The sequence below is a fragment of the Melopsittacus undulatus genome, chromosome 18, assembly GCF_012275295.1.
Source record: "Melopsittacus undulatus isolate bMelUnd1 chromosome 18, bMelUnd1.mat.Z, whole genome shotgun sequence".
NCBI classification, from domain to species: domain Eukaryota; kingdom Metazoa; phylum Chordata; class Aves; order Psittaciformes; family Psittaculidae; genus Melopsittacus; species Melopsittacus undulatus.
Genome location: NC_047544.1, coordinates 3,184,955 through 3,210,627, shown reverse-complemented (window position 1 = coordinate 3,210,627; position 25,673 = coordinate 3,184,955). Strand labels below are relative to the sequence as shown.

General features: G+C 58.4%; 1 protein-coding gene across 5 annotated transcripts; it reads left to right on the top strand.

The window, feature by feature from the left end:
• Window positions 1-2,593: 2,593 nt before the first annotated feature.
• Window positions 2,594-24,935, top strand: FGFR1 (fibroblast growth factor receptor 1). Of its 5 annotated transcripts, XM_034070389.1 has the most exons (18): window positions 2,594-2,735; window positions 8,005-8,178; window positions 14,972-15,235; window positions 15,753-15,836; window positions 16,103-16,278; window positions 17,087-17,210; window positions 17,703-17,893; window positions 18,239-18,389; window positions 20,468-20,670; window positions 21,401-21,546; window positions 21,649-21,770; window positions 21,860-21,970; window positions 22,051-22,241; window positions 22,332-22,454; window positions 22,638-22,708; window positions 22,856-22,993; window positions 23,392-23,497; window positions 23,586-24,935. In XM_034070389.1, exons 2-18 carry the CDS (start codon window positions 8,088-8,090, stop codon window positions 23,760-23,762), a joined length of 2,469 nt encoding a protein of 822 aa, XP_033926280.1. In that variant the 5' UTR covers window positions 2,594-2,735; window positions 8,005-8,087; the 3' UTR covers window positions 23,763-24,935. The 5 variants fall into 5 exon arrangements, with proteins under 5 accessions (XP_033926280.1, XP_033926279.1, XP_033926277.1 ...); XM_034070388.1 differs by lacking the exons at window positions 14,972-15,235; window positions 18,239-18,389 and adding an exon at window positions 19,413-19,557 and having other exon boundaries at window positions 20,468-20,664; XM_034070386.1 differs by lacking the exons at window positions 14,972-15,235; window positions 18,239-18,389 and adding an exon at window positions 19,413-19,557.
• Window positions 24,936-25,673: the final 738 nt, after the last annotated feature.

The window sequence follows — 25,673 nt, the reverse complement described above, 5'->3', positions numbered from 1 at the left end:
GATGGTGGGAAGCAAACCCAGCAACAGATGTATCCCATGGATGGGTTGGTTCTGCTCTGGTGCTGGGCTCTCCCTGGATACAGCTGCTGGATACAGCTCCTGAATGGATGCTCTGAGCTCTTCCTTGGGGAGGTTGGTGCTTTGGGACCCTGCTCTGGAGATGGGCTCCATGTGGGAGCTGATGGAGGCAAACAGCATCCATGCACCGCACCGCTGGCCTTGGGATAGGGACTGAGCCATGACTCAGATGTTCCAGCCGATGGGAAGCGCTTTGCCAAGGTCGGACCACGCACCTGGAAGTGTCTGCTGAGCGCAATGGGGAGCGGTGCCGCAGGGATGGCAATGGGAACAGCCTCGGCGCTGGCTCCCAATAGGGATGGATGCTCCCACACTTGTGCAAGGCCAGGCTCCGAGCCGCAATCCCGGCAGCTGCCTGCAAGGAGCCTGCACCCTGATGGGCCCTTTCAGGGAGCGATGGAGCTGACACAGGCTTTGTCAGTGGGATCCTCAGGGAAAGCTCTTTGTTGTGCAGCATTTGCTCCTGCCTCCCCCTCTGCAAACCCCAACGAGATGCATCTGCTTTTGTTTTCTAAATGCAGAATTAAGGGGCTGAAAAGAGCCGCTTTGTAGTGGGGAGGAGGGGAGAGAGCTGCACATCTTGAACCGGGAAGGCAAGGTCAGGGGGGAGCCGCTCTATTGTGCTGGGAGCCTCCTCCTCCAGCTCAGCCCTTTCTGTGCCCCCTCTTCACACTCTGGTTCCCACTAGAACCACTAGAGATGAGGGGGGGAACCTGCCTGGATGGGCACCATCAGTGTCACCAGTGCTGCTCCCATGCTGGACCATGGGGATGGGGCACGTTGGCTCTGTGGTGGGACTTGCTGGGAGCTGGTGGGCAGCCCAATAGTGCAAGCAAGCTGTAGATGTGTGTGATATATATATATACATATATATACTATATGTATATGCACATGTATGTGTGAGCTGCTGCGGGGCTGCACATGGGATGGTGCATGTCCCTGCAGCATCCCTCCACCCTGCCCCATGCTTGGGACACAGAGGGGAGAAGCTGCCCCAACCCTGCTGCCCATAGGGCTTGAGATAGGGTTTGCTGCGGTTATCTTGATCCTGTTGTTGATTGACTGCAGTTAAACTGAAATCAGCATCTCCATTGCCTCAAAAGGGTCCAGGGGAAGGGCCAAAGCTGCTGCCTGTACATCCCCCTCTGCCCATCCCTGTGGGTACAGGCAGGCAGCTCCAGCTCCATCCATGGAGCTCTTGGGGAGCACTGGGCTCCTGCCCATCCTGGAGGACCTGCTCATGTTCTCCTTATGCCATCAGATGGTGACAACTTGTGGTTGGGCAGGGATGCAGCTGAATCCTTGAACATCCCAGGTTGGTTTTCCCTATTTTCAGCCATTTGCAACCACCTTGAAGCCTCAGAACCTGTGTTCTGAGCACAAAACCATCCCCAAGGAGCAGCTGTGGTGGGATCAATCCCCTTCACCTCCCAAGGGGTTATAGTCGGTTTTGCTCTTATGGAAGCACTTCCATGGCTTGCTGGGAGAGCAGCATCCCAGCAGGTGCATTACCTTCCCCCCTTCTCCCTACCCACACATCTGTCATCCAGGGGATAAAATACCCCGTGGGTCTTGGCAGGGTGAGCTGAACAGATGCCTGGACCAGCCAGAGGCTGCTCCTGAAGATGGGTGCCCAGCATTTGGTTCAAATATAGCCCTGGTGATGGACAGGGCTAATTCAAGCTGTCCTCTTCCCTCTTATAACTTAATCACTTGCACATTGCCTCTCGCAGGGCTCTCGCTGCCAGCTGGAGATGTCTTCATCATGGGATGCCCTGACTTGGAGCCTGACTCCCGACTGCTTGAGCTCCCTGCATGGAGGCTGAACCCCAGAGGTGACCCAGAGCCAGCCTGGCTTTGGGGGGGCTCTTAGGGGAGCCATGGGCTGGAGCTCTGTGGGGTGGGCTCCTATCTCAGTGGGGCAATGCCCCACTTTACCCTCTGGCCCAGGGACCCATTGTGGTCCTGGCTGAGCCTGAGGCTCATGTGCGCATAGGGAGCTTTTAGGGTGCTCTGTGTGAAAGCTGCTGTGTTCCTGCCCCAAGCCCCAGTGGATATTGCTGGATGCACACGGCTGGGAATGGGCTGGTGATTCCCGGGTGCCTCCTGGGAAGGCTTTGGCTCTGGCACCCCACAGAAAGTGGGTGCCCTGAGGCCTTGCATTGCAGAAGGAGCTCAGGGCTGCTCTCAGCTCTGCCCCTGCACTGGGTGCAGGCAGGGGGGCACAGTGAGGTGCAGGCGATGCCTTCATCCCTGCCTGCGCCCGAAGCATCCCTGCCTCCATCCGGGGAGGATGCAGGCGAGAGCCCAGCGGCTGCTTTCGGGGCCACAGCACCCAAAGGGGACCCGGTTACCGGTACCCTCAGCCCCGCAGCTCGACGGCGACTACAACCCCCATCAGGCCGCTGAGGAAGAGGAGGAGGCGGGTGCGAGGCAGCGGAGGAGGAGCCGGGGGCCGGCGGCGGGGCGGTGCGGGAGCGGCTCAGTGCGGCGGGGACGCAGCGGCAGCGGGGGCTCGGTGGGGCGGCCGCCACCTCGGGGCTCGGGGCCCAGCATGGGGCGGCCGCTGTGAGCGCAGCGGCTGCGGGGCTGAGCCGAGCGCCCCGGACGGGGCTCCCCCTCCATTGTTCCCGGGACCGCGCCGCCGAGGGGCTCCGGTGAGTACGGGACGGACCGGACCGGACCGGACGGGGCCGCTCGGGACCGGAGCCATGGGGCTGGTTTGGGGGGGGGGGAACTGCTTCTGGATCCCCCCCTCCCCCCCCCAACTTTGCCCCCCCCCCTCCGGGTGCGCCCATCGCCCGTGGCCGGGCGGCTCGACGGGTCCGCGGGCAGGCGCTGAGCGTGGTCGGGGCCCCGGTTGCAGCCTCGCTCGGTGAGCGGCCGGTTTGAACGGAGCCCATCCGAGCCCGTTCCTCGTTCGAATCCCCCCGAGCCCCGGCCCCCAGAGCGGGCAGGGCCCCGAGACCGCCCCCCCCCCCCCGGGCCGGAGCTGGGGTTTGGTCTCTCCGGTTGCTGCTTGGTCCCTTGTTCCCTAAAAGTTCCTGAGCGGGAAGCTCGCGGCTTCCAGAAGGAGATGGAAAAGGAGCAGGGTTTGGGTCTGCTCCAGGTTTCGGATCCTGGGGCGTTCCGGTGGAGGAGTCGGGATAACGCGGTCCTGGAGTTGGTGCTTCCCTTTGTGTTTGCAGGCTGCCTGCGGGAGGTGGGGGCTGCCAGAGCCGCCCGTATCCCGAATCCCTTCGTTGTTATCCCGAATCCCTTCGTTGTTATCCCGACTCCGTGCGGGTCTTTGGGAAGGGCTCTGGTTTGTGCCTGTGCAGCCGGGAATGCGTGTGCCATTCCCGGTCGTTGCTGGATCGGAGCGCAGCCGTCGGCACCGGGATGGGCTCCGTGGGGGTGTTTTGGGTTGTGGTGCGGTTTGGTTCTGCCCTCGGAGCCGTGAGGCCGGAGCGGGGCCGTGTTTGGGATGCACCGGGAGCAGTGGGGTCGCTGCCCCATGGCTCCGGTGTCACGGGTGGCTGCTGCGGCTTCCTCCCCATCAATGTTTAAACCTTAACGGCCCGTGCTGATAAAGGCGGGCTCGGCCGCTGTGGGGTCCCAGTATGGAGATGGGGGGTGTGGGGGTGCCTGCGAGCAGGCAGAGGAGGTGCTGATGGGGTGATGGGGATGTTGGGATGCTCGGGATGGGGGGGTCGGACACAGGGAGCGAGCCGGGGGCCGCTGCAGCCCCTGCTCTGGCCAGCAGCCATTTTCCCCACACAGGAGCACTTCCTCCCCTAATCCCGGCCGTGCCTGGCATGCACGGTTGCCTTTGCCTTGTGTTGCTCTGAAGGGATTAGGATAAATAGTCCCAGCCCTGGCCGGGAGACGGCAGGAGCATCGGGAGCAGGGAGCCGGCTTCATTCCCACTGGGAAAGAGCTTGGGCTGTTTCGGCTCCCTATGGGTTGATCCGCCTGCAAACTCAACCAGGAGCTGTGTTGCCCCCAAGCCCTGGCTGCTGGAAGGCGCTGGGTCACGGATGCTAATCCCTTCCCTGTTTGGGACCTTCTGCTTGTGGGCATGGAAGTGAACCACTTGGAGATGTGTTTGCTATCTCGGCCTTCCCTGGAGGAGCTGAATGGGGTGAAACCCCCATCCAGTCCTTCCCAGGCTGGAAAACAGCCTCTGCACCTGTGTCCCGGTGGTTGCATCCCAGCATCCCTGTCCTCAACCAGTCCTTTCCCAGAGCACCACCCCAGTGGAGATGGTTGGGTACTGATGGATGCTCTAAGCCTGAAAACGAAGCCCTCGGGTAGGGATCCCTGAATTTAAGGATGCTTCTGGAAATGAACTGGTTTTCCTGGGATACAGGGAGAGGCTGGACCTATCCCCATCCTTCCTGCCCCATATGCCACTGCAGCGAGCTGGGAAGGGTTAAGGCAGGATGTATCCTGCACAGTTGGATATTTATTTTTCCAAGCATGCGTCTGCTTTAAGCATTATGGATTCTCCCTATAGTTCCATTTGCACTTGTGTTTGCTTTTGAGTTCAGCAAATACTCGGTTCCTGACCCAGCCTGTGGCACGGGAGCAGCTTTTCCCCCTGTCACCGACCAGCTTTGCCTTTGGAATGCCCTCCTTCCCCATGGAAGGGCACCTGGAGGCTGCCGGTGTGGAGCCATAGGGAGAAACTGAGTCTCCTGTACTGGAGGGCATCAGTGCCAGGCAGGGCTCTGGACCATGTGCTCTTCTCCCTGATGGATTCAGCCTTGTCCTGGTGTTTTCCTGCCTCCTGTGTGTCACTGGTGTCTATGGGTTGCTCTGATGTGGGGGTGCTGCCAGCAGAGCCCCCCAGCCCCATCATTCCAACCACCAGCATCTCCCCCCCCACAGCCATCATGGGAAGCCCCATCCTGATCCCAGGCTCTGATCCTGGGATGCCCCAGCACCGAATTCCCAGGGATGAGCCATGCAATGGGAAGGGGCTTCCCCACTACACTCAGCACAGAAACCTTTGGCACAGGCTGAGTGGGGAAGGTCCCAGTTTGTGGCACATCCTTAGGACAGCTCAGCCCCATGACTCACAGCATGGGAGAGGGCAGAGCGGAGCCACCAGGGATACAGGGATACAGGATACAGGTTGCATGGGACTGCTCCTTAGCACACAGGAGAGCATCTTCCCCCCACAGCCTCAGGGATGCCCATCACCATCACCATGCTCCGGAATGGTGCTGTGGGTGTAATTGCCGGCTGGGATGCAGGTCTCCAATGGGCACTTGTAGCTCCTGGCTCCTCTTTTGCTGCTTCCATTTTTAGTTGCTTGAATCCACCCCGGGAGCAGTAAATTGCAGTGTGCTGGGGCCATGGGCAGCAGGGATGCAGCTGGAGATCCAGCAGGACATGGTTTCCTGTTGGGATCTATATAAAGCTTGTATGAGCCATGCTGGGGTTGGGGCAGGTGGGAGCGCTCTCCCTGCTTGCCATGGGTAAAGAGGGCTCTGTTATCCCTCTGGAAAGAGGGAAAGGTCTCTGCTGCCCCTTCCCTTCAGCATCTGGGATATACCCCTCAGAACATCGGGATGCCAAAGCCAGGTTGTGGGGTGACACGGTCCAGTGTGAGGCATCCCTGCCCATGGCAGGGGTTGGAACTGCCTGAGCTTCAGGTCCTTTCCAACCCAAACCATTCCATGTACTCAGTGTGCAGGATGCAGCCCTGTCCGCCTGCCGGCAAAGCCATAACCTCCTCCTTGTGCCCTGGGAAGCTGAGCATCAGCTCCTGCATCCTTCCCTCCTTCCCAGTGACTCTCCCAGCCACGGGGCAGCTCCTGGCTGCCAACGACCCATACGCCATGGAAATATCCCGTTGTCGAGCCCCTGAATCAGCTGGAAGGCGCCCGCTCCGAGGTGGATCTGGAGAAGGGCTTTGCCTTGCACCGAGCCAGCACTGACTCATTGGTCAGGAACTGCTGCTCCTGCAGGCGCTGGGCTCCTTCCCTGCTCCCATCCCTGCATCCCTCCCCTCGGAGGCCCACGCAGACGCTCCGCATTAGGGCATGTTCCGGGGAGCGTGTGCTGCTGATGACTGCAACACAGAACACGATTGCCACAGAGACCAAAGCCTATTTCTTGTTATAGACATAGACACCTTGAAGAATTCCACCTTCCCATTCCTATCCCTGATCCCATCCGATAACTCCTGGCACTTGGAGATATCACTGGGGTTTGCTGGGTGCTGCTTTCCCGGTCTCGTTGCTTGTGTCCCTGCTTTTCCAGCCATTGTGTTTGGGCTTCCCAAATGGGAACCCCTAAATGGGTTCCTTGGAGCTGAAGAGGGTCCTGGGGAGCATCCAATGTCAAATGGGAGCTGTGGCTGCCCCATCCCTGGCAGTGCTGGATGGGGTTTGGAGCACCCCGCTCTACTGGAAGGTGTTGGTTGGAACTGGATGAGCTTTAAGGTCCCTTCCAACCCTCCCGTGATCCATGGGGAAAAGCCGGCTCTGGACAACGGGAGCGCAGGGGGAGCAGGAGAGGCAATGGCCACAGCTCCGTGTGTGGGGAGGATGAGTAGCTGCTCATTACTCACTGCCATTGTTACTCACTGCTTGAACAGCCCCTGCTTTCCACACCTCCTTCCCATGGCACGTTGGGAATGGGAGCACGAGGCGGATGGGACAGGGACCGGGTGAGCTTGGGATGCTCGGACCGGCTGCACCCCAGGGATGTGCATGACCCAGAGAGGGGTTCGGGATGGCATCATCCCCTGCACACCCTCACGTTGTGTTCTCCTGGAGCATCCATCACCAGCAGCATCCCAACCTTGGGTTGTGCAATGAACTGGGCAGGGATCTCACTGGCAAAGCCCAGCGGGAGCAGGAGAACCGGGATCTCTATCCCAGGCTCCTGCATCCACAGATGTGCTGGGGGTGGAACACGGCTCCGTGCTGCTGGAAGCAGTTGGCCGGAGCCGGCTGGGCTCCGGCATCGGCTTTGGCTCCCCCTCGGATGTGTTCTGGCAGAGCTCCATGCTCCTGGCGTGCTGGGAAGGGGGGATGAAGCCATGGAGGGCACATCCCTATAGCCGGGATTGGGCTCCCTGTGCTTGATCCTGGCTCTGATGCCTGGAGCAGGGATAGGGACAAGGGGATGGTGAGAGCTGGCAGGGATGGGAGCGAGCTGCATTGCTGGCTCTGGAAGTGGGATTTCTCCCCAAACACTGGGAACACAGCTGTCGGTGGAAGGAGATCTGCGTGCGGAGGCGAGCGCTGGTAACCCCTTCAGCTCCGGGAAGCGCTTCCATAGGGAATGCCCTAGAGATCCTATGGGGGATGGAGGGCACCGGGGTTGGCAGCGGGATCTGTGTCTGTCTGTGGCAGGGGCATGGACAGGTTTTGGTGTGGATATGTGGGATTTGCCGCAGTGAAGCCTTGGATAGGAGCGTGGTGCTGCTGGTCCTGGGTCATTTGGGATGTGGAAGCAAGGGGCAGAGACCAGGGGTCTGCTTGTGCAGGGGAGAAGCAGCCATTCCCCATAGGAATGTTTCCCCTATCCCAAACCTGTTGAGATTTGAGGAGCATTTTCCATCCGAGCATGATTAAACTGAGACATTTCTGGAAGCTGGGCCTGAGTCAAGGGCTTTGCGTCATTTTGATCAATGTGGGAATTCCTCTTCTTGGCCCAAACAAGTGCAGGGATCAGGGAGCAGAAACTTCCTTTCTCCAACTGGAAATGACTCCCACTATTCTGGGAAGTTCCCCTGCATCCAATTGGGCTTCACCAGCACCTTTGTCCTCAGCACATCACACTCAGGAGGACATGACCTGGGTCTCTCCATGCTGGGAATACCCCACGGGATGGATGCTCCGAGAGCATCACCGGCAATGGGGAGCCAGGGGTTGGGATGTGGGGCTGCCTCTCAGCCTGCCCTCACTCTGCTCTCCTCATCCACAGCTCGGAGGGGCTGATCCGGCGGAGGGTCCCCATGGAGTGGTTGTTGCGGAGCCCAGTCGCCGAGCAGTAGCCGCAGCAGTGGGATGTTTACCTGGAGGTGCCTCATCCTTTGGGCTGTGCTGGTCACAGCCGCGCTCTCAGCTGCCAGGCCGGCCCCGACCCTGCCCGACCAAGGTAAGATGGGCAAAACAGCCCAGCGTGGGTATCTAGTGCACCAGGGGTATCCAACCCATTGTGGGCATCCAGTGCACTATGGGCATCCAATGCACCAGGGGTATCCAACCCACCGTGGGCATCCAGTGCACTATGGGCATCCAATGCACCAAGGGTATCCAACCCACCATGGGTATCCAATCCACCATGGGCATCCAGTGCACTATGGGCACAGTGCACCAGGGGCATCCAGTGCACCATGGGCATCTAACCCATCATGGGCACCCAACCCACCATGGACATCCAACCCATTATGTCCAACCAGCCCACCATGGGCAACCATGGTCAACCAACCCACCTCATCCAGAACCCATCACATCCAACCAACCCATCGCATCCAACCTACCCACCATGGCCATGCCAGCTGGGAGCATCTGGCTCCCTTATCCCTTGCATTCCTCCCTTGGCAACAAGATAGCCAGTCTCCCATGTGGAAGAAGGAAAGGCTGGGGTGAGGTGCCACCATGGGGCACAAGCACAGTGCCACATGGCTGCTGAGGAGCTGGCAGCAGGGATGTAGCGCACGTTATCCCATTGGGTTGGGCACAAGGAGGTGTCCACAGTTCCCTATGGATGTTTTAAACCTGGAGAGAAACAGTGGCAAAAGCTGATGGTGTTGGCTTGGAGAAGGATGTGAGGCTCTGGGGGCTCCGTCACAGCACTGTGATGTGTGTGAAACCTTGTGCTGGATGAGGATCCACATGGATGAACGCATCCCATGGAGACCCTTGGGATCGCTGCTGGCTGGAGAATGGATTCCCATGGAGCTGGGTTCAAAGCTGGGGCTGGTGCAGGTGGTCCCTGCAGCCTCTGCACTGCTGCAGAGCATCCCTGGGCTGGAGATGGAGAGCACATCCCCAAGCAAGAGCATCCCTCTCATTGAGGGGCTGTGGATGGGCTTGGGGGGGTATCAGGGGTCTCCTGCCCCCCCAAAGCACAGCTCCAGCAGTTAAAAACCTTTGGTCCTTCCCCTTGGTGAGGCAGAGAAGAAGCAGAGCCCCCTATTCCCTGCCTTTTGGTTTTAATTACCCAGGAATGCCTGCTCTATGGGGACTGCTTTGCTTCCTAAGGCTCACTCCCCCTTGTCCCCCCCACCAAACCCCAGCGGCTGGTTGCTGGTGAGCAATCCCTTCACGGATCACAGTGTGGGATGGGGCAGGAGCCCTATGGGTGAGCCGGTATCAACAGCATGATCCCAGCTGGAATGTGGCCACGCTGCTGTGGCTGGGTCTGTGGCTCTGAGCACAGGTCCCTTGGTTATGGATCCATCCGGAGCCTTGGCAGAGCATCCCTGCTCGCAGGGACCATCTCCAAGAGTTTTCCATTGGCACACTCACTCCCTGCTTGTGTCAACAGCGCGGTTGACAGCGGTAAACATGTTTTCCTCGGGAGACTGCTCTTCCTGGAAGAGGTTTCCTGGTGGGGTTTGTGGTTAAGGCACTGGCAGCACTGACCCCGGCATTGGGAATGCTGTGAGGTGGGTGCAGCAGGAGCCCTGCAGCCTCGGGAACGCTTGGGAAGCGGCGTGAGGAGGGAGCTGGTTCCTCGCCAGCCTCATGCCAGGGCTAACAATAACCTCTGGAAACCATTCCCGACACGGTTCCCAGCAGGGAGGCCCAATTAGTGCCACAGCAGGAGCCCGGCTGGGGCAGAGTCCGGCCCTTGGCTCCGGGGCCGGCTGCAGGGAACACAATGTTCCCAGCAGGACATGCGGGATGGGAAGAGCCGCTCTGGAGCCAGGATCCACAGCCAGCACTACCACATCCAGCCCCACAGATGGGGGTTCCATGGGGTGCGTGTGGGGCATCGTGTCCATCATCACCGGTCCATGAGCATCCATGTGCTGCTGCTTTGTTCTATGGGTCCTGAGGCCACCAAACTTCCGTTTTATGGAGCCAGGAATCCTGGATTCTCCATCCTGGCCCCTTCTCCCTTTCCCTATGGATTTGGGGATCAGTGCAGAACCTCGCAGCAAATCTCCCATTCCCGGGCACTCACTATGGTTTATGGGCACCTAAACCTGGAGGTGGTAAAACAAAACCGGGATCAAGGGAAAAGCCAAGAAATGTCCATGCGCAGCCTCCTGAGCCCTCCTCACAAAGCCTGTCTTTGTCTCCAGGTTAAATAGAAACCTGCACCAAATTGCCGAGGGGATTTTGTTCCTCTCTCCCTGTCTGCTATTGTCCTCCCTGCTGCTGCTGCTCAGGCATTTCCATGCTATGGGGCTGCCCCATCCCTGCCTGGGGGTGTGAAGCAGGTTTCTATGAGGAGCTGGAAGGGGGGAGCACCATAACATGCACCTCAGCCCCAAAGAGGTTTTGGGGGCTCTTTGGTGCAGCTATGGCTTGGGACACGGCTGCAGCATCCTTGGAGGGGGCAAAGCGAGGGGCATGGCTTGTTCCCAGGTGGGTTTTGTTCCCCTGCTCCCCATTTCCCTGCTCTCCATCCTCCTTTTCTCCCTTGGTGTTTCCCAATGGATTCCTAAGGGATCAGGTTTGGAGCCCATCACACAGCAATGGCCAAGCCATGAAGCCGCTTGATGGCACCAGCCCTGGGTTGTTATTGGAGCATGTGGGGGGCACCAACCCCAGACCCCAATTGCAGGGGCATCCCCATGTCCTCTGGTCCCCCTCCCAGCTTGCCCAGTGGGCATTGTTCCCACCTCCCACTTTTCCACTCAGATGCTGCTGCTCCAGCCCTTAATTGAGGAGGAAAGAAGGAAACAGGAGTCTTTGGGATAAGCAGCAGTGCTTTGGAGCTGCCCCATGAGGGGCATCTATGGGGCTGGGGGCTGCCTGTTGAGCCCCCCATGTGTGGGGCACCGCAGAGAGGCAAAAAGCCATTGGCACCTGTGTGAATGGGGGTGTTCCCTGTGCCCCCCAGGATGGGCAGGACCTGCTTGGGGTATCCCAGGCCTGAGGGGAGCCGATGGGTGCATGCTTGTGCCCCCTGCTTTGAGTGATGCAGAGCATTGAGTGTGGCTGCCCATGGGGGGAAAGGGGTGGGTTAATGCTGACAGCTTTGCAAAGGACCAGCAGGGCTGTTAATGAAGTGCTGCTTCCTTTGGCACAGGCTGGGAAGAGTGGGATGCATGGGGCAGTGCATCAGGCCCCATCTCCCAGCAAGATGGGGACCACAGGGTGGGATAACCTGCTTCAGCACCCCAATATAGCTTCATTAGGAAGAGCTGGTGGTGCCTTGAGCCTCTTATGGGGCTCTCGCATCCTATGGAAGGGGAATTGGGGATGTGCATCATGCAGGGATGCTGCTGGGGGCATCCCCCCATATGATTGCTTCTGTGTCTCCCCATCCTATGGAAGGGGAATCAGGGATGTGCATCACCCCGGGATGCAGGGATGCTGCTGGGGGCATCCCCTTCCATTGCAGCCTGGGCTGGGCTTGGGCAGGGGGGAATGAAGACCATTTTAAATAAGAAAGAAACCAATCCCCACATCCCAGTAAAGCGCTTCCTGTTGGGATTAGTGGGGCTGCCGGGCATGTGTGTGCTTTCTCCTCAGGAAATACCTTTGGAAAGCCCCGCTGGGGTCTCCAGGGCAACCGGCCTCCCCTCGCCCCCCCTGCCTGCATTGTCCCTGCACCGCTTTGTTGGCTGCTTTATTGCCATCCCCATCGGCATTGGCATCGCTGGCTGCGGGCTGGGCTGGGTGTGCATGGGATGGGGGCACTGGGGATGGGGGGGAAGGTGGATCAGTGTCCTCCCTTCCCCAGGGCTGTCCCCATACCGTTATTCCCATTGGGAACCATGCAGTGCTCGCCAGGCTCAGCTCCACTCTTGGTTCCATTTCAAACTGGGATTAGGTTGTAAACCCAGCCCAGGCTGCTCTGGATGGGATGTAAACTGTACTGGGATGGGATGGGATCCAGGCTGGGAAACTGGCGCTGTCCCCATCCCAAAGAGGTGCAGTTAAACAGGGAGCAAACAGCAGAGAGTTCAGTTCTAACGGGTGTTTTGCTGCTTCCTTTGGTGCGGGTGTGTTGTTTGCTCTCCTCCCTGTTGCCCTGCTTGCTCTCAGGCCGTGGTTTGGGTTATGAAGGAGCAGAACACAAGGAAGCATTAATAATGGAATGATTTGGGTTGGGAAGGGCCTTAGGATCATCCAGTTCCATGGGCAGGGACACCTCGCACTGCCAACCAAGGCTCTGCCTAGCCTGGGTGTTGATGGAGCCAATGGGCTCACCCTAATGATGGTGCATGGAGCTGTAAGGGTATCCCGGGGCCGCACTGCTCCGGATGCTGCGATTCCAATGGGATGCATGTGCCAGCCTGGCCATCCCAGTGCCAGGACCACGTCCAAGCCTGTGCTGTCCGGGTGCATTAACCTGGACACGCTCATTATGCTGTGAATTCCTTCTGGGGCCATTCCCACCATGCCGCGTTTTCCGCCTCATCCCATAGTGCCAGAGATGGGCCCTGGGTGAGCAAAGGGCAGGATCCTGCCCTCTGCCTCCCCTCTCCGTCCATCACAGCCCCGGTCATGCTGTTAATGCAAACCAGCCCCTGATGTGCTGGGGGAAGGGGCTGCTGCCTTTGAAAGGGGATCTGGCCACACGCCGGGGTTTGGTGGCACTTACATGGGATCCTATGGGATGCTGTGCCCATGGGAAGGGACCTGTTTGAGCTATGGCACTGCCTCTGTGGCATTGGGCTGGGCCGGGATGAAGTATTCCCTTCCTTATAGCTCCCAGCAGTGTTTTGGGATCGAACTGATGTGGGCACAGTGTGATGGTGGTGGGACCATGCGGGTCCAGTGTGGGGATGGGAGCCTGGATCTGTGCACGGCTCCTCACATGCTGCCGGCTGGGGACAAGCAATGGGGGTTATGTCCTTAGGGATGGCCCTTGGCAGCTCCTGCCTTCTGCAGGTTGTTGTGCTCCATAAGGAATGCGCCGGTGTGTGGGAAGGGCAGAGCCGGAATGGAGGCAGTGTGATAAGGGCAGATAAGGCTGCGGCTGCGGCTCCACGTTTAGTGTTGGTTTGGCTTATCCTGCCTCTTTTATCACTCGCTGACCTTGCTCTGCTTGTGCAGGGGATGGGGACGGGCAGGAGGACGCTGAGTACCGGCTCCTATGGTGCTGGGACCGGTGGCTGTGGGGCACTGTGTGTGCTATAGGGTGCCTGTGATGCATTGGAACACAAATCACAGCCACGGCAAGTACCCGACAACGGGGGCAAAGCCAGCCCCTTCCTCCTGCACCTAAGGGACTCCCAGCAGGCTTCATCTTCCGTATTGAAACGCTTCGTAACCTCTTCCTGATGGATCTGGAGCCCTGTTTTGGACCTGCAGCATTGGGGAAAGCAAATCCTTCCTTGCGGAGCTAACAAGAGGGACAAGGAGGGATTCTGGATGTTTTCCCCATGAAGCTGCTCATCAGTGCAAGGAAACAAGAAGAGGCCAGAAGGCAAAGCACAGGTCACGATGGAGAGCTCGGCTTTGGCTTTGGCAGCAGGGAGCTGCTGGGAGGAGCGGAGCATTCCCTGCCTGCACTCCCTGCCTGCACTCCCTGCCTGCACCCGCAGCCTGCTCTGCTTCAGCTCCAGAGATGTTTGGTGCAGGAGGAGCTGCTCAGGGATGCACCAGGGAGGAGAAGAGGTTGTGCTTGTGTGGCTCAGTGGGTACCAATGGGTGAGGGTGATGCCATGGGTTAGTTCTGCACCTGGTGTGCACCGGGATGCTGGTTCCCATTGGGAAGCTGTGGCTTTGCCCTGTCCCCCATGGATGCAGCACGGTGCTTGCAGGCTGGGTGCACACTGAGCATCCCTCGAGACACCCATCAGGTGAAGATTGAACCATTCCAAGCTGTTTCCAAGGGTTAGCTGGGATTTTCCAGCCTCCACTCTGGATCCTTCTGGTTCAGAGCAATTGAGCTTCATCCCTGTCGCTGTGTCCCGACGAGCCAGCTATTCCCTGCCTCCATCCCGGAGGATGTGGAGCCATGCACATCGTCCCAGGATGATGCTCACACTGCATCCCATGGAGCCCCTGCACCTGTGGAGCTGCAATAGCCTAAACCCTTCCTCTCCCAAATGGAATTGGAGGAGATGGTTGGAAACCTGGACCAAGGCCGGGATGGGGGAGAGCAGCACAGGCACAGGACAGAGCCAACGTCTGCACAGGGAGGGTCAGGAGATGAGACGAGGCAGCAGCAGGATGGAGAGAAAGGACCTTTGTGCTGCTCGCACGTGTCACGTCGGGAGCAGCTGCGGCATTCCCGGCCCTGGGAACGCCGGGCCCGGCATCTGTTCCACTGGAGCTCCCTGGGCTGACCCTTCCCATGCCGCTGCTCTCGCTCCCTGCCCTCTGTCCTGCTGCAGCCCCTGCTCTAACAACCACAGGCATGGGGACCCTGACCCGCTTCGCTGCTGCCCTGCTCGTGGTGCTGAGGGTCCTGGGGTCTCTGCACGTGGCAGAGCCCAGCAGGGATTTGGGATGCTCCTAGAAGGGAGCCTGGTCCTGCCCAAGCAGCTTGAGGTGTCCCCATCCCAGCCCCTTGCTGTGACCATGCTTATGTGCTAATGAGACCCAGGGGTGTGCGGGTGCTTTAGAGCTGCCCAGCACCCAAATGGGTCCTATGTGGGGTGAAGCAGCCGCTGCCTCCCATCCCCTCCGCTCTGCCATCGGGGCAGCACCAGAGCATCCCAGCCGCGCATGTTGCCTCCCTAACAGCAGCATGGTTTCCTTTGGTCTCTATCTCCTTTCTCCTTCTCTTTTCTCTCCTTTCCTAACGCCTCCAGCTCTGCCCAAAGCCAAAATCGAGGTGGAATCCTACTCTGCGCATCCCGGTGACCTCCTCCAGCTGCGCTGCCAGCTGCGGGATGACGTCCAGAGCATCAACTGGGTGCGGGATGGCATCCAGCTCAGCGAGAACAACCGGACCCGCATCACCGGCGAGGAGGTAGAGGTCAGGGATGCAGTGCCTGAGGACTCGGGGCTCTATGCCTGCATGACCAACAGCCCCTCGGGAAGCGAGACCACCTTCTTCTCCGTCAACGTCTCAGGTTCGTAGCGGCCCCGGGGCCATAGGGAATGGGGCAGCCCCGGGGCCGGAATGTGGAGCAAGGATTGGGCTGCATCCGCGCATCCTTTGCATGCACCGGCCCAATGGATCTGCGCAGTGAGTTGGGGTGCCCGGAGGAGATGCTGGTGACCCCCCCATCTGCGTCACAGGGAGAAGCACTGGAGGTTGTTGAGTGTTATCCTGCATGGGGCTGAGGTCTGTGTTGGTGTTGATGGAGTAAGAGGTGTGCAACGAGGCTTGCTCTGTGCACAAGGGGTCTCGGCTGCCGTCCCCATGGGTTGGTGGTATGGGGTGAGGAGCTGTGCTTGGGCACACTGTGGAGCTCTGCAATCACCCCCAGGGTGAAGGGGTTGTGGGTGCTGGTGACGTGCACAGTGTGATCCCTGCACATCCCTGCTGAGCCCTGCACCGTCCTGCATCACCACCCCACAATGCTCCGGCCCCGCTCGGGAATGGTCCATGCATGGGTGCTCAACCGAGCATCTCTTCTCTTGCAGACGCTCTCCCCTCCGCGGAGGATGATGATGATGAAGATGATTCCTCTTCGGAGGAGAAGGAGGCAGATAACACCAAACCGAACCGTACGTGAGGGATGCATTGGTGGGGGGGAAAGGGGAAGCTGGGCAGGCTTGAAAGCATCCCATAGAGATGGAGGATGCAGCACAGGGCACCCAGTGGTGGGGAAGGCAGCCTGGTCAGGGCAAGGGGATGTGCAGGCAGGGCTATGGCATAACCACTGCTGCACCTCACAAAGGGCCCTGTGACTCCTGGATAGCATTAAACTGAGCAGAACCCCAGAGCTCCCCATGGGTATCAATGGGTGCTGAGCCCCCCGTTCTGCCCCCAGAGGCCATCGCTCCCTATTGGACCTATCCAGAGAAGATGGAGAAGAAGCTCCACGCCGTCCCCGCTGCCAAGACAGTGAAGTTCAAGTGTCCATCGAGCGGGACCCCCAACCCCACACTGCGCTGGCTGAAGAACGGCAAAGAGTTCAAGCCCGACCACCGCATCGGGGGGTACAAGGTACCAGCAGCATCCCATGGATGGGGCTTGGAGCATCCCGGCCCAGTGTGAGGTGCCTGTGCCCATGCCATCACCCAGGGCTGCAGCTACAGCCTAAAGACCCCACACACACACACCCTGGTGACCCCACAAGGGAGCACATCCCCTTTCTCCATCCCAGATTCCTGCTTGGGCTCCCATGGCAGGGATATGCAGCAGAGATGTGGTCACGTCACAGCTCCATGCAGCACATCCCGGGGAGGGCCATAGGCTCACAGTGGGGCTGCTGGCAGCACCATGGCTCCCTGTATGGTGACAGCAGTGCCCTGGATAACTAATGGGGCTGAAATGTGGAAACAACCAGATTCCAGCTGGGAGCAAGGAATGCAGCCACAGGGAGGAGAAAAACTGTCCCTGTGCCCATAGAGGGACCCAGGGAGCACCCACAGCCAAGCTGCTGGGATCCATCCCAAAGGGAATGTGCCTGGTCACAGTGAGGGGCTGGTGATGGGGAGCAGCATGGATCCGAGCCTGGAGCCAGCCGGGAAGCACAGTGGGAACAGACAATGCAGATCTGTTCCCTCCATGCTCTGGGGCTCTCCATAGGGATGTCCCTGTGCCCATTGCGCTCCCATCCCAGCATCTGCTCCCTGTGCAGTTGGCTCCATGGCCAGGCTGTCCCGGGACAGCTGGGAACCATTACAGTCCCTCTAGGAAAGGTGACCTCAAAGGGAGATTTATGTCCTGCCCATGTGGAGGGGCTGAGCCATGGATAGGGATGAGGATCCACAGCTTCGGATGTGACCTGTGGCCATCTCTATATCCCCAGGTCCGCTACGCGACCTGGAGCATCATCATGGACTCAGTGGTGCCATCCGATAAAGGCAACTACACATGCATTGTGGAGAACAAATACGGGAGCATCAACCACACGTACCAGCTGGATGTCGTGGGTGAGGAGCACGTGGTCCCCTCTATCCCACCATTCCCAGTGGATGGGGAGGTTCGAGATGGGGGTTTTTAACTGTGGTGGAAATCATTCCATAGACCAGACAGAAACTTGTCCTAATCGCCTTATTAGCCATAATTCCCAGCTGGGAAGGCTGCTCTGAGCAGTTCCACATGTGGAGCTGCTCTAAATGCCAGTAAATGAACCATTCAAAATGTGATTTAATTTGATTACACTGAGCAAACTGAAGGGAACAGCCAAGGAGGTGAACAAAGGGGTTTGTTAATGCTGACTCACCACAGTGGCAGCCGCTTTGTTAACAGCCGGGGCCCTCCTTAGGTTTGTTTGACCTCTCACCCCCCCCAAAATAGGTACAATCCTGTCCCCGCACCAGGATTTCACCTATCCCATAGCTGGGGTTCCTCATAGCAGGGTATGGGGTGTCCGAGCATCCCAAGCCCCATCCTGAGGTGCCCCATGGCCCTGCATCCCGCAGAGCGGTCCCCGCACCGGCCCATCCTGCAGGCAGGGCTGCCTGCCAACAAGACAGTGGCTCTGGGCAGCAACGTGGAGTTTGTCTGCAAGGTCTACAGTGACCCCCAGCCCCACATCCAGTGGCTGAAGCACATCGAGGTCAACGGCAGCAAGATCGGTCCCGATAACCTGCCCTATGTCCAGATCCTGAAGGTAAAGCCGCACTCCGGGATGCTCCATCCTGCATCCCTGCCGGCACCGGGGGATGCTTGGGTACCACCATTGGGCAGCAGGAGCTCCAGAGCCACCACCATGCTCTGTGCTGAGGTCCCACCATGGGGCTGGGTGGGTGACCCTGGGCAATGCATGGGGCTGGATGCAGGGAGCTGGATGCATTGATCCCAATGAGAGCAGCTCCCTCTGCACCGCAGCAGTGATGCTCGCAGCGCGCACACCAGCACCCGCAGGTGTGGAGCAGGATGGTGACGGCCCCCACGTCCTCTCCTGCATCCCATGTTCATCCCATCAATGTGATTCCATGTTGTTGGTCTGTTCCAGCACTCGGGGATTAATAGCTCTGATGCGGAGGTGCTGACCCTGTATAATGTGACAGAGGAGGAGAGCGGGGAGTATGTTTGTAAGGTTTCCAATTATATTGGCGAGGCCAACCAGTCTGCGTGGCTCACGGTCACCAGGCCTCGGGCACAAGGTAATGGGGACAACACCCCCGGGGTGTTTCCTCGACCATCAGCGGTGGAGAACAGACCTCTGGGCTCTCTTGTTTCTGCTGTTCCTGGTGCCACAGCCATGGAAAAATCCTCAGTGGGGCCGGTTGGGCTTGTGCCCCCCATGTGTGTCCTTGTGTTCCTCCTGTTTGCTTCCCACCCCGGGTGCCTGGTGGGTCCGGCATCACTGAGCACTGGTGCTTGTGGTGCTGATATGGGGCCGGTGCGCACCCAGCCCTGGCACCCGTCTGTGTGTGGATGGGAGCAATGTGGTGCTGGGTCCCCTGTCTGTGCTGCTCTCCTGTATCCGTTCTCCCTTCTCCATCCTCATTGTCTCCATCCTCCAATCTCTATCCTCCTGTCTCCGTCCTACTTGTCTCCATCCTCCTGTCTCCATCCTTGTCTCCATCCTTTCATCTCCGTCTTCCTGTCTTCATCCTCCTGTCTCCATCCTCCTTGTCTCCATTCTCCCATCTCCATCCTTGTTGTCTCCATCCTTTCATCTCCATTCTCCTGTCTCCATCCTCCCGTCTCCATGCTTCTTGTCTCCATCCTTGTTGTCTCCATCCTCCCATCTCCATCCTTATTGTCTCTATCCTCCTGTCTCAATCCTTGTTGTCTCCATCCTGTTTGTCTCCATCCTTCCATCTCCATCCTCATTGTCTCCATCGTTCTTGTCTCCATCCTTGTTGTCTTCATCTTCCCATCTCCATCCTCCCATCTCCATCCTCATACCCCCCCATGTCATCCAAGTCACCCAGCCGGCTCTGCCTGGGGTTCATTTCTCCATGCAGCCCATTGCCAGCATGTTCAGATGGGCAGGACACTCAGTTTGGTGAAGGGTTTTTAACCAGCATCTCCTTAGGTCCGCCTGGATGAGTGCTCATCCCAAGGGTCTCTAGCAGGTCTCTGTCTGCTCCCTGGGGCTCTCCCTCCTCTCTGGCCTCCTTCCCATAGGATCTCATGGTGTTTGCTTCTCCGTGTTTTGCTTCCATTTTCCCCTCTAGACGGCTGGTGTTAACACGACAGACAAGGAAATGGAAGTCCTTCACTTAAGGAATGTCTCATTTGAGGATGCTGGGGAGTATACATGTTTGGCGGGTAATTCTATTGGGATCTCCCATCACTCTGCATGGTTGACAGTTCTCGAAGGTATATACTCCTCTTCCTTTCCTCCCTCCTTTCCAATGTATGCATCGTGGTCCGGGAGAGAGCACATCCCGGTCCCCCCCATGCACTCAATGTGGGAATGCTCCCTGCAGCCAGAGCGGGATGGGATGCGCATCCCCCCCTCTGTGTGCCCCCATTGGGGTCTGCCCCCTGCTCTCTCCCTGGCCCAGTTGATGCATACCCGGGTGCTTAACCAGGGGCTGCTCCATTGGAGCAGGAGGGTCCCGTACCCAGGGCAAGGTTTTGGGGTGCTCCCTGCCTTGCCCTGCAGCACAGGACCCATGTGGGGCTCTGTGTGTGTCGCTTCTGCTGTGCCCCTGTGTCCCCATTGATGCTGCTCCCCAGGCATCAATGCATGGACCAAAGCCTGATAACAGCACCCGGGAAAGCTTTTGGGATGCTGCCTGGTTGGTGCTTCCCAGCCAAAGGCTTTCCCCGTTATCAGGTGCTGTTTTCCAGCCGGGTGTGCTCAGATGGGACCGGAATCTTCACTCCCTCTTACACCTCTCTCTGAGGCTCTGTTCTTGGGGGGGGTCAGTTGGGGGGTGCAGATCCATCACTGTTTGTGGCCACACTGACCCTTTGGAGCTGTGCATGGCTCTGATGTGACCCAGCAAAGCAGGGGCTGCCCCATGGATGGGTCCCACTGCAGGTCACTGCCACTGGAGATGCTTCTGGCTGCTCTGCTCCAAGTCAGGCCCCATCCCACCATGGCCAGGACTTGAGCTCTGAGTGGATGCAGAGCACTGGGAATGGGGCTGGTTCCTGGGATGCTGCATTGCCCCATCCCTCTGGGATGGGTGACACCCCCTGGTCCCTGCTGCACCGAGGCTCCAGCAATGCAGAACCAGGGGGGCTCATGGATGCTAACACCCTGTTCACACCGACCCAGCTATTGAAGACACCCCGACCATGATGACATCCCCCTTGTACCTGGAGATCATCATTTACTGCACCGGGGCCTTCCTCATCTCCTGCATGGTGGTGACCATCATCATCTACAAGATGAAGAGCACCACCAAGAAGACGGACTTCAACAGCCAGCTGGCCGTGCACAAGCTGGCCAAGAGCATCCCCCTGCGCAGACAGGTAACAGAAAGTAGAGAGGGGGTTTGTTTGCACCTATTGCCCCCCCTGGGGTCACCCAGCACTGTGGGACCCCTGCCACCCTCTTGGTGCCCATTGTGGTATGGGATAGGGGGGACATCCATGGGTGTCCCCCAGGCAGAGGGGATGCGCTGTGACCCCTCGTGGTTCACTGAGGGTGAGGAGAGGAGGATTTACAGCAGCTTTAATGCTATACAATCATGGAATGGTTTGGGTTGGAAAGGAGCTGGAGATCATCCAGTTCCAACCCCTGCCATGGGCAGGGATGCCTCACACTAGACCGTGTCACCCAAGGCTCTGTCCAGCCTGGCATTGAACACTACCAGGGATGGAGCATTCACTTCTATGGGCCTCAGCACCCTCACATAAAGAACTTCTTCCTTATCACCAACCTGAACTCCCAGTTTCAGTCTGAACCCATCACCCTTTGTCCCATCCCTACAGTCCCTGATGCAGAGCCCCTCTCCAGCATCCCTGTAGCCCCTTCAGACACTGGAAGCTGCTCTGAGCTCTCCACACAGCTCCTCTTCTCCAGCATCCCCAATGCTCTCAGCCTGGAAACCAGTAGCTGGGAATGAATCACACCTTAGCCTGGACCCACATGCAGGCAGGGGCTGCAGGCAGGGTTTGCAGGCAGGGGTTGTGCTCTGAGCCCCCTGGCTCAGCATCCACGGGGGCAGTGGATGCAGCATGAAGGTAACCCACAATCCCACCACAGGTCTCGGCCGACTCCAGCTCCTCCATGAACTCGGGGGTGATGCTGGTCCGGCCCTCGCGCCTCTCCTCCAGCGGCACCCCCATGCTGGCCGGTGTCTCTGAGTACGAGCTGCCGGAGGACCCGCGTTGGGAGCTGCCAAGGGATAGGTGAGGTCCCATCCGTGCCATGGGATGCGGCTCCGGCACCGGGTGCTGCCGGTATCGGGGCTTGGCTTTGCCATACACCCATATTGGGATCTCTCCCACCAGGCTGATCCTGGGCAAGCCGCTGGGAGAAGGATGCTTCGGGCAGGTGGTGCTGGCGGAAGCCATCGGGCTGGACAAGGACAAACCCAACCGCGTCACCAAGGTGGCCGTGAAGATGCTCAAGTGTAAGTGGTGGTGAGAAGGGGGGTCCGGGTGTGATGGTGCAATGTGGGGGTACCCACATCCAACCCCCATCACCGACCTCTGCCTTTAGCCGACGCCACAGAGAAGGACCTGTCCGACCTCATCTCCGAGATGGAGATGATGAAGATGATCGGCAAGCACAAGAACATCATCAACCTGCTGGGAGCCTGCACGCAGGACGGTGAGGCTGGGAAGGGCTCTCCCTGCATCCATAGGGTCCGGAGCTCCTGCTCCATGTTCCAACCTCTCATCCCACCCTAGGACCCCTCTATGTGATCGTGGAGTATGCCAGCAAAGGCAACCTGCGGGAATACCTGCAGGCACGGAGGCCTCCGGGCATGGAATACTGCTACAACCCCACACGTGTCCCTGAGGAGCAGCTCTCCTTCAAGGACCTGGTGTCCTGTGCCTACCAAGTGGCCCGGGGCATGGAGTACCTGGCTTCCAAGAAGGTGAGGAGCATCCCGATGGGATGTGGGGCTTGGGATTCAATGGTGGGGACCCATCCTTGGGGATGTGCTGATATCCCTGTGCTTGGTCAGTGCATCCACAGGGATCTGGCAGCCAGGAACGTGCTGGTGACCGAGGACAACGTGATGAAGATCGCGGACTTCGGCCTGGCTCGTGACATCCATCACATTGATTACTACAAGAAGACCACGAATGTGAGTGTTGGGTGAATCTGGAGGTGCTCCACGTGCCAGGGATGCTCCATCCCGTGCCGGTGATGCCATGGGCATGCAGGGCTGCATCCAGGGTTAGGGTTAGGGTTAGGGTTATGGTTGGGGTTGGGTTAGGGTTAGTGCAGGTCCAATCCCTGCCAGCTAATGAGCTTTCCTGTGCTCCAGGGTCGCCTGCCTGTGAAGTGGATGGCCCCAGAGGCTCTGTTCGACCGCATATACACGCACCAGAGCGATGTGTGAGTAGCAACACGGGACATGGGATGGGATAGGGATATAGGGACTCGACGGCAATGATGCAGTAGGAAGCCACCAAGGAAATGACCCCAAAGGGGGGATGCTGTCCCTATGGGTACCCCAGCATCTCCTGCTCTTGCCCTGTGTAGGTGGTCCTTTGGTGTGCTGCTGTGGGAGATCTTCACCCTGGGAGGTTCACCCTATCCCGGTGTGCCCGTGGAGGAGCTCTTCAAGCTGCTGAAGGAAGGGCACAGGATGGACAAGCCCAGCAACTGCACCAATGAGCTGTGAGTGGGGAGCAGGGCAGGCAATGGGGCTCATCCTGCTCCAGTCTAAATCCCAGTCTCCCTTCTATCAGTTTAAAGCCATTCCCTTTGTCCTGTCCCTGCATCCCTTGTCCCAAGCCCCTCTCCAGGTTTCCCTTAGCCCCTTTAGGCATTGGAGCTGCTCTAAGGTCTCCCCAGAGCCTCCTCTTCAACCAACTCCCCCCATTCCTGCTTGCAGGATAGGATGCCAGGATGACCCTGGAGCAGGGATCAGCCCAGCTCCCAAAGCATCCCTGCAGCCAGGAGATCCCTTCCTTCTATGCAGCCCTACATCCCTGGAATAACGCTCCCAGTGGCCATTCCCATGTGCTCCCATGGCAGGGTCCCCATGCTCATCCCTCACCTCCCTGTGCCCACAGGTACATGATGATGCGGGATTGCTGGCACGCAGTCCCATCCCAGAGACCCACCTTCAAGCAGCTGGTGGAAGACCTGGACAGGATCGTGGCCATGACCTCCAACCAGGTAGGAGAAGCACCACAGTGCCGGGGCTGAGCGCTCCCTATGGGATGCTCGATCCCATCTGGAGCCCATCACCATTCATCCCTCCCAGGAGTACCTGGACCTCTCCATGCCGCTGGATCAGTATTCCCCCGGCTTCCCGGACACCCGCAGCTCCACCTGCTCATCGGGAGAGGACTCAGTGTTCTCCCATGACCCTCTTCCAGACGAGCCGTGCCTTCCCAAATTCCCACCTCAGCACACCAATGGGGGACTGAAGCGACACTGAGGGATGGCATTGCCATAGGGACTGCCGTGGGCTGCCTGCTCCTGCTCAGCTGGAGCATCAGGGGGTCAGAGACACAACCATAGCATCTCCCCTCACCGGATCCATCCAGCCCAAAGGTTTCCTTCTGCTCTTCCCTTGGATATTCCCACTTGCTTAAGCCGGAATCTTCTCCTGTGGGAAGTGAGGAGCCAAGCACCCATCCCGGGATGGGCTCAGGATGAACCACGACTTGGAGCTGAGCATCCTATGGCTGTGCAAGGGAGCTGGTCCTGCAGCTCGGCAGTGCCAGCGCTGATGGGATTTGCTTTCCAAACCCTTGGCACATCGGGATCGGGAGCTGCAGCGGGTGCCAAACCCCCCCCCCCCTTCCAGTGCTAAAGACAAAACTCCTGTGTACATAACGGCAAATATGTATAAATATGAATATATATTTACATGTCTTTTTAAAGGGGTTGTTACCAGAGATGCACCAGGCGGGTAGGAAGGTTCTAGTGGCTGGGAGGCATCAGTTGCTATGAGAAACCAACAAAAATTCCATATATTTTGCTACTTTTTTGCTGTTTTTACGTTGTTTTTAAGTTATGTTCTAAACCCAGTTCAGTTTAGGTCCCTCGGTATCAATTGCTGCTGCTGCTGCTTCACTTTTATATGGGGCTCTATTAAACAGTACCAATAACGTCGATGCCTTTTGGGAACACGTTGTCATGATGTGCCTGCCCCTTCCCTGGCCCTCCCGCACCCCACGGCACCATATTGGTGCGTGGGGTGCTTGTGCCAGCAAGGGGTTGGGATGGTACCCGGGGATGGGGCTGCACCCCCTGCCATTGGCTCCAATGGGAAGGAGCAGGGATCATGCCGGACCCCAAGGCATTGGTCCAGCCCCTCCACCCCCCCCGGGTGATGCCCACCAGTGCCTTACGGGAGCATCCGCATCCTGCCTGAGCTCTGCTCCATGGAGCTGGTGCTGGGGAGGACAGGCTGGGATGTTCCCATGGGCAGGGATGGGGACCCCGTGTCCCTTCCCTCCCTCCCTGTCACTGGCATTGAGATTCCGGAGCCAGGCCGCTATTACTTGAAAAGTTTATGTTGCCTTTGTATGGAGAAATCTTATTTGTTGTAAACTCTTCTGTAATGAATCTGGAATTCCTGTAATTATTAAAGACTTTAACCCAGGCTCTGCTGCATTGTCCCTGCTTCCAGCTCATCCAAAGGACATTGAGGGAATAGCAGGGAACACTGCCTGGTCTTGCAGGAGCTCTTTAGCTCAAACCTCCTCCCATTCAACCCCTTTGCTACCTCAAGTGTGTGATGGTGCCAGTGGGTCCTTTCCTTAGGGATAACCAAGCACCCGGCACTGAAGACTGGGATGAACCAGCTGCAGCATCATCGGCCTCACTGCTCCTTTGCACAGCATCTGCTGCTGTTTCCCTGCACAGATTCCATCCATCAGCAGTGTCTGCCCCCCCCTTTCCCCTCCTCCTAAATTAACTAGAGCTTTTAATGAAGTGATTTATGTTGAATTCCCAGGCTGGGATGAAACCAGGCGCAGGGAGCAGGGCTGGGGGTCTCCATCAATCACTGCTCCTATGGGATACACTTGGCAGGGCAGGGAGGGATGGAGCTCGTGTTCCCAGCACCAGGAACTGCTGCAGCCACAAGCTCCTTGTTTCCTGGGGTTACCAGGAGGGCACTTAAATAGGAGCAGAGCAACTGCAGCAATGCAGCTGATGGGGATGGGGTGGGAAACGGGAACATCCCTGCATCCTGCATCCCACAGCCCTGGGGATGCTGCACTGCCTCTCACACAGGGGTGGATGCAGGGAGATGGGGATCCTCACTGCTCTTCCAGGTACAGCATCATCACGACGTGGGCAACTCCACACATGGAGACACCCCAAAGTTGATGTCAGC

Coding starts and splice junctions, on each gene's coding strand:
- FGFR1 (XM_034070389.1), top strand. CDS start 8,088: ATGTTTACCTGGAGGTGCCTCATCCTTTGGGCTGTGCTGGTCACAGCC. Junction 20,671..21,400: donor CCCTGCGCAGACAGGTAACA/GAAAGTAGAGAG, acceptor ATCCCACCACAG/GTCTCGGCCGACTCCAGCTC. Junction 23,498..23,585: donor TGGCCATGACCTCCAACCAG/GTAGGAGAAGCA, acceptor CATCCCTCCCAG/GAGTACCTGGACCTCTCCAT.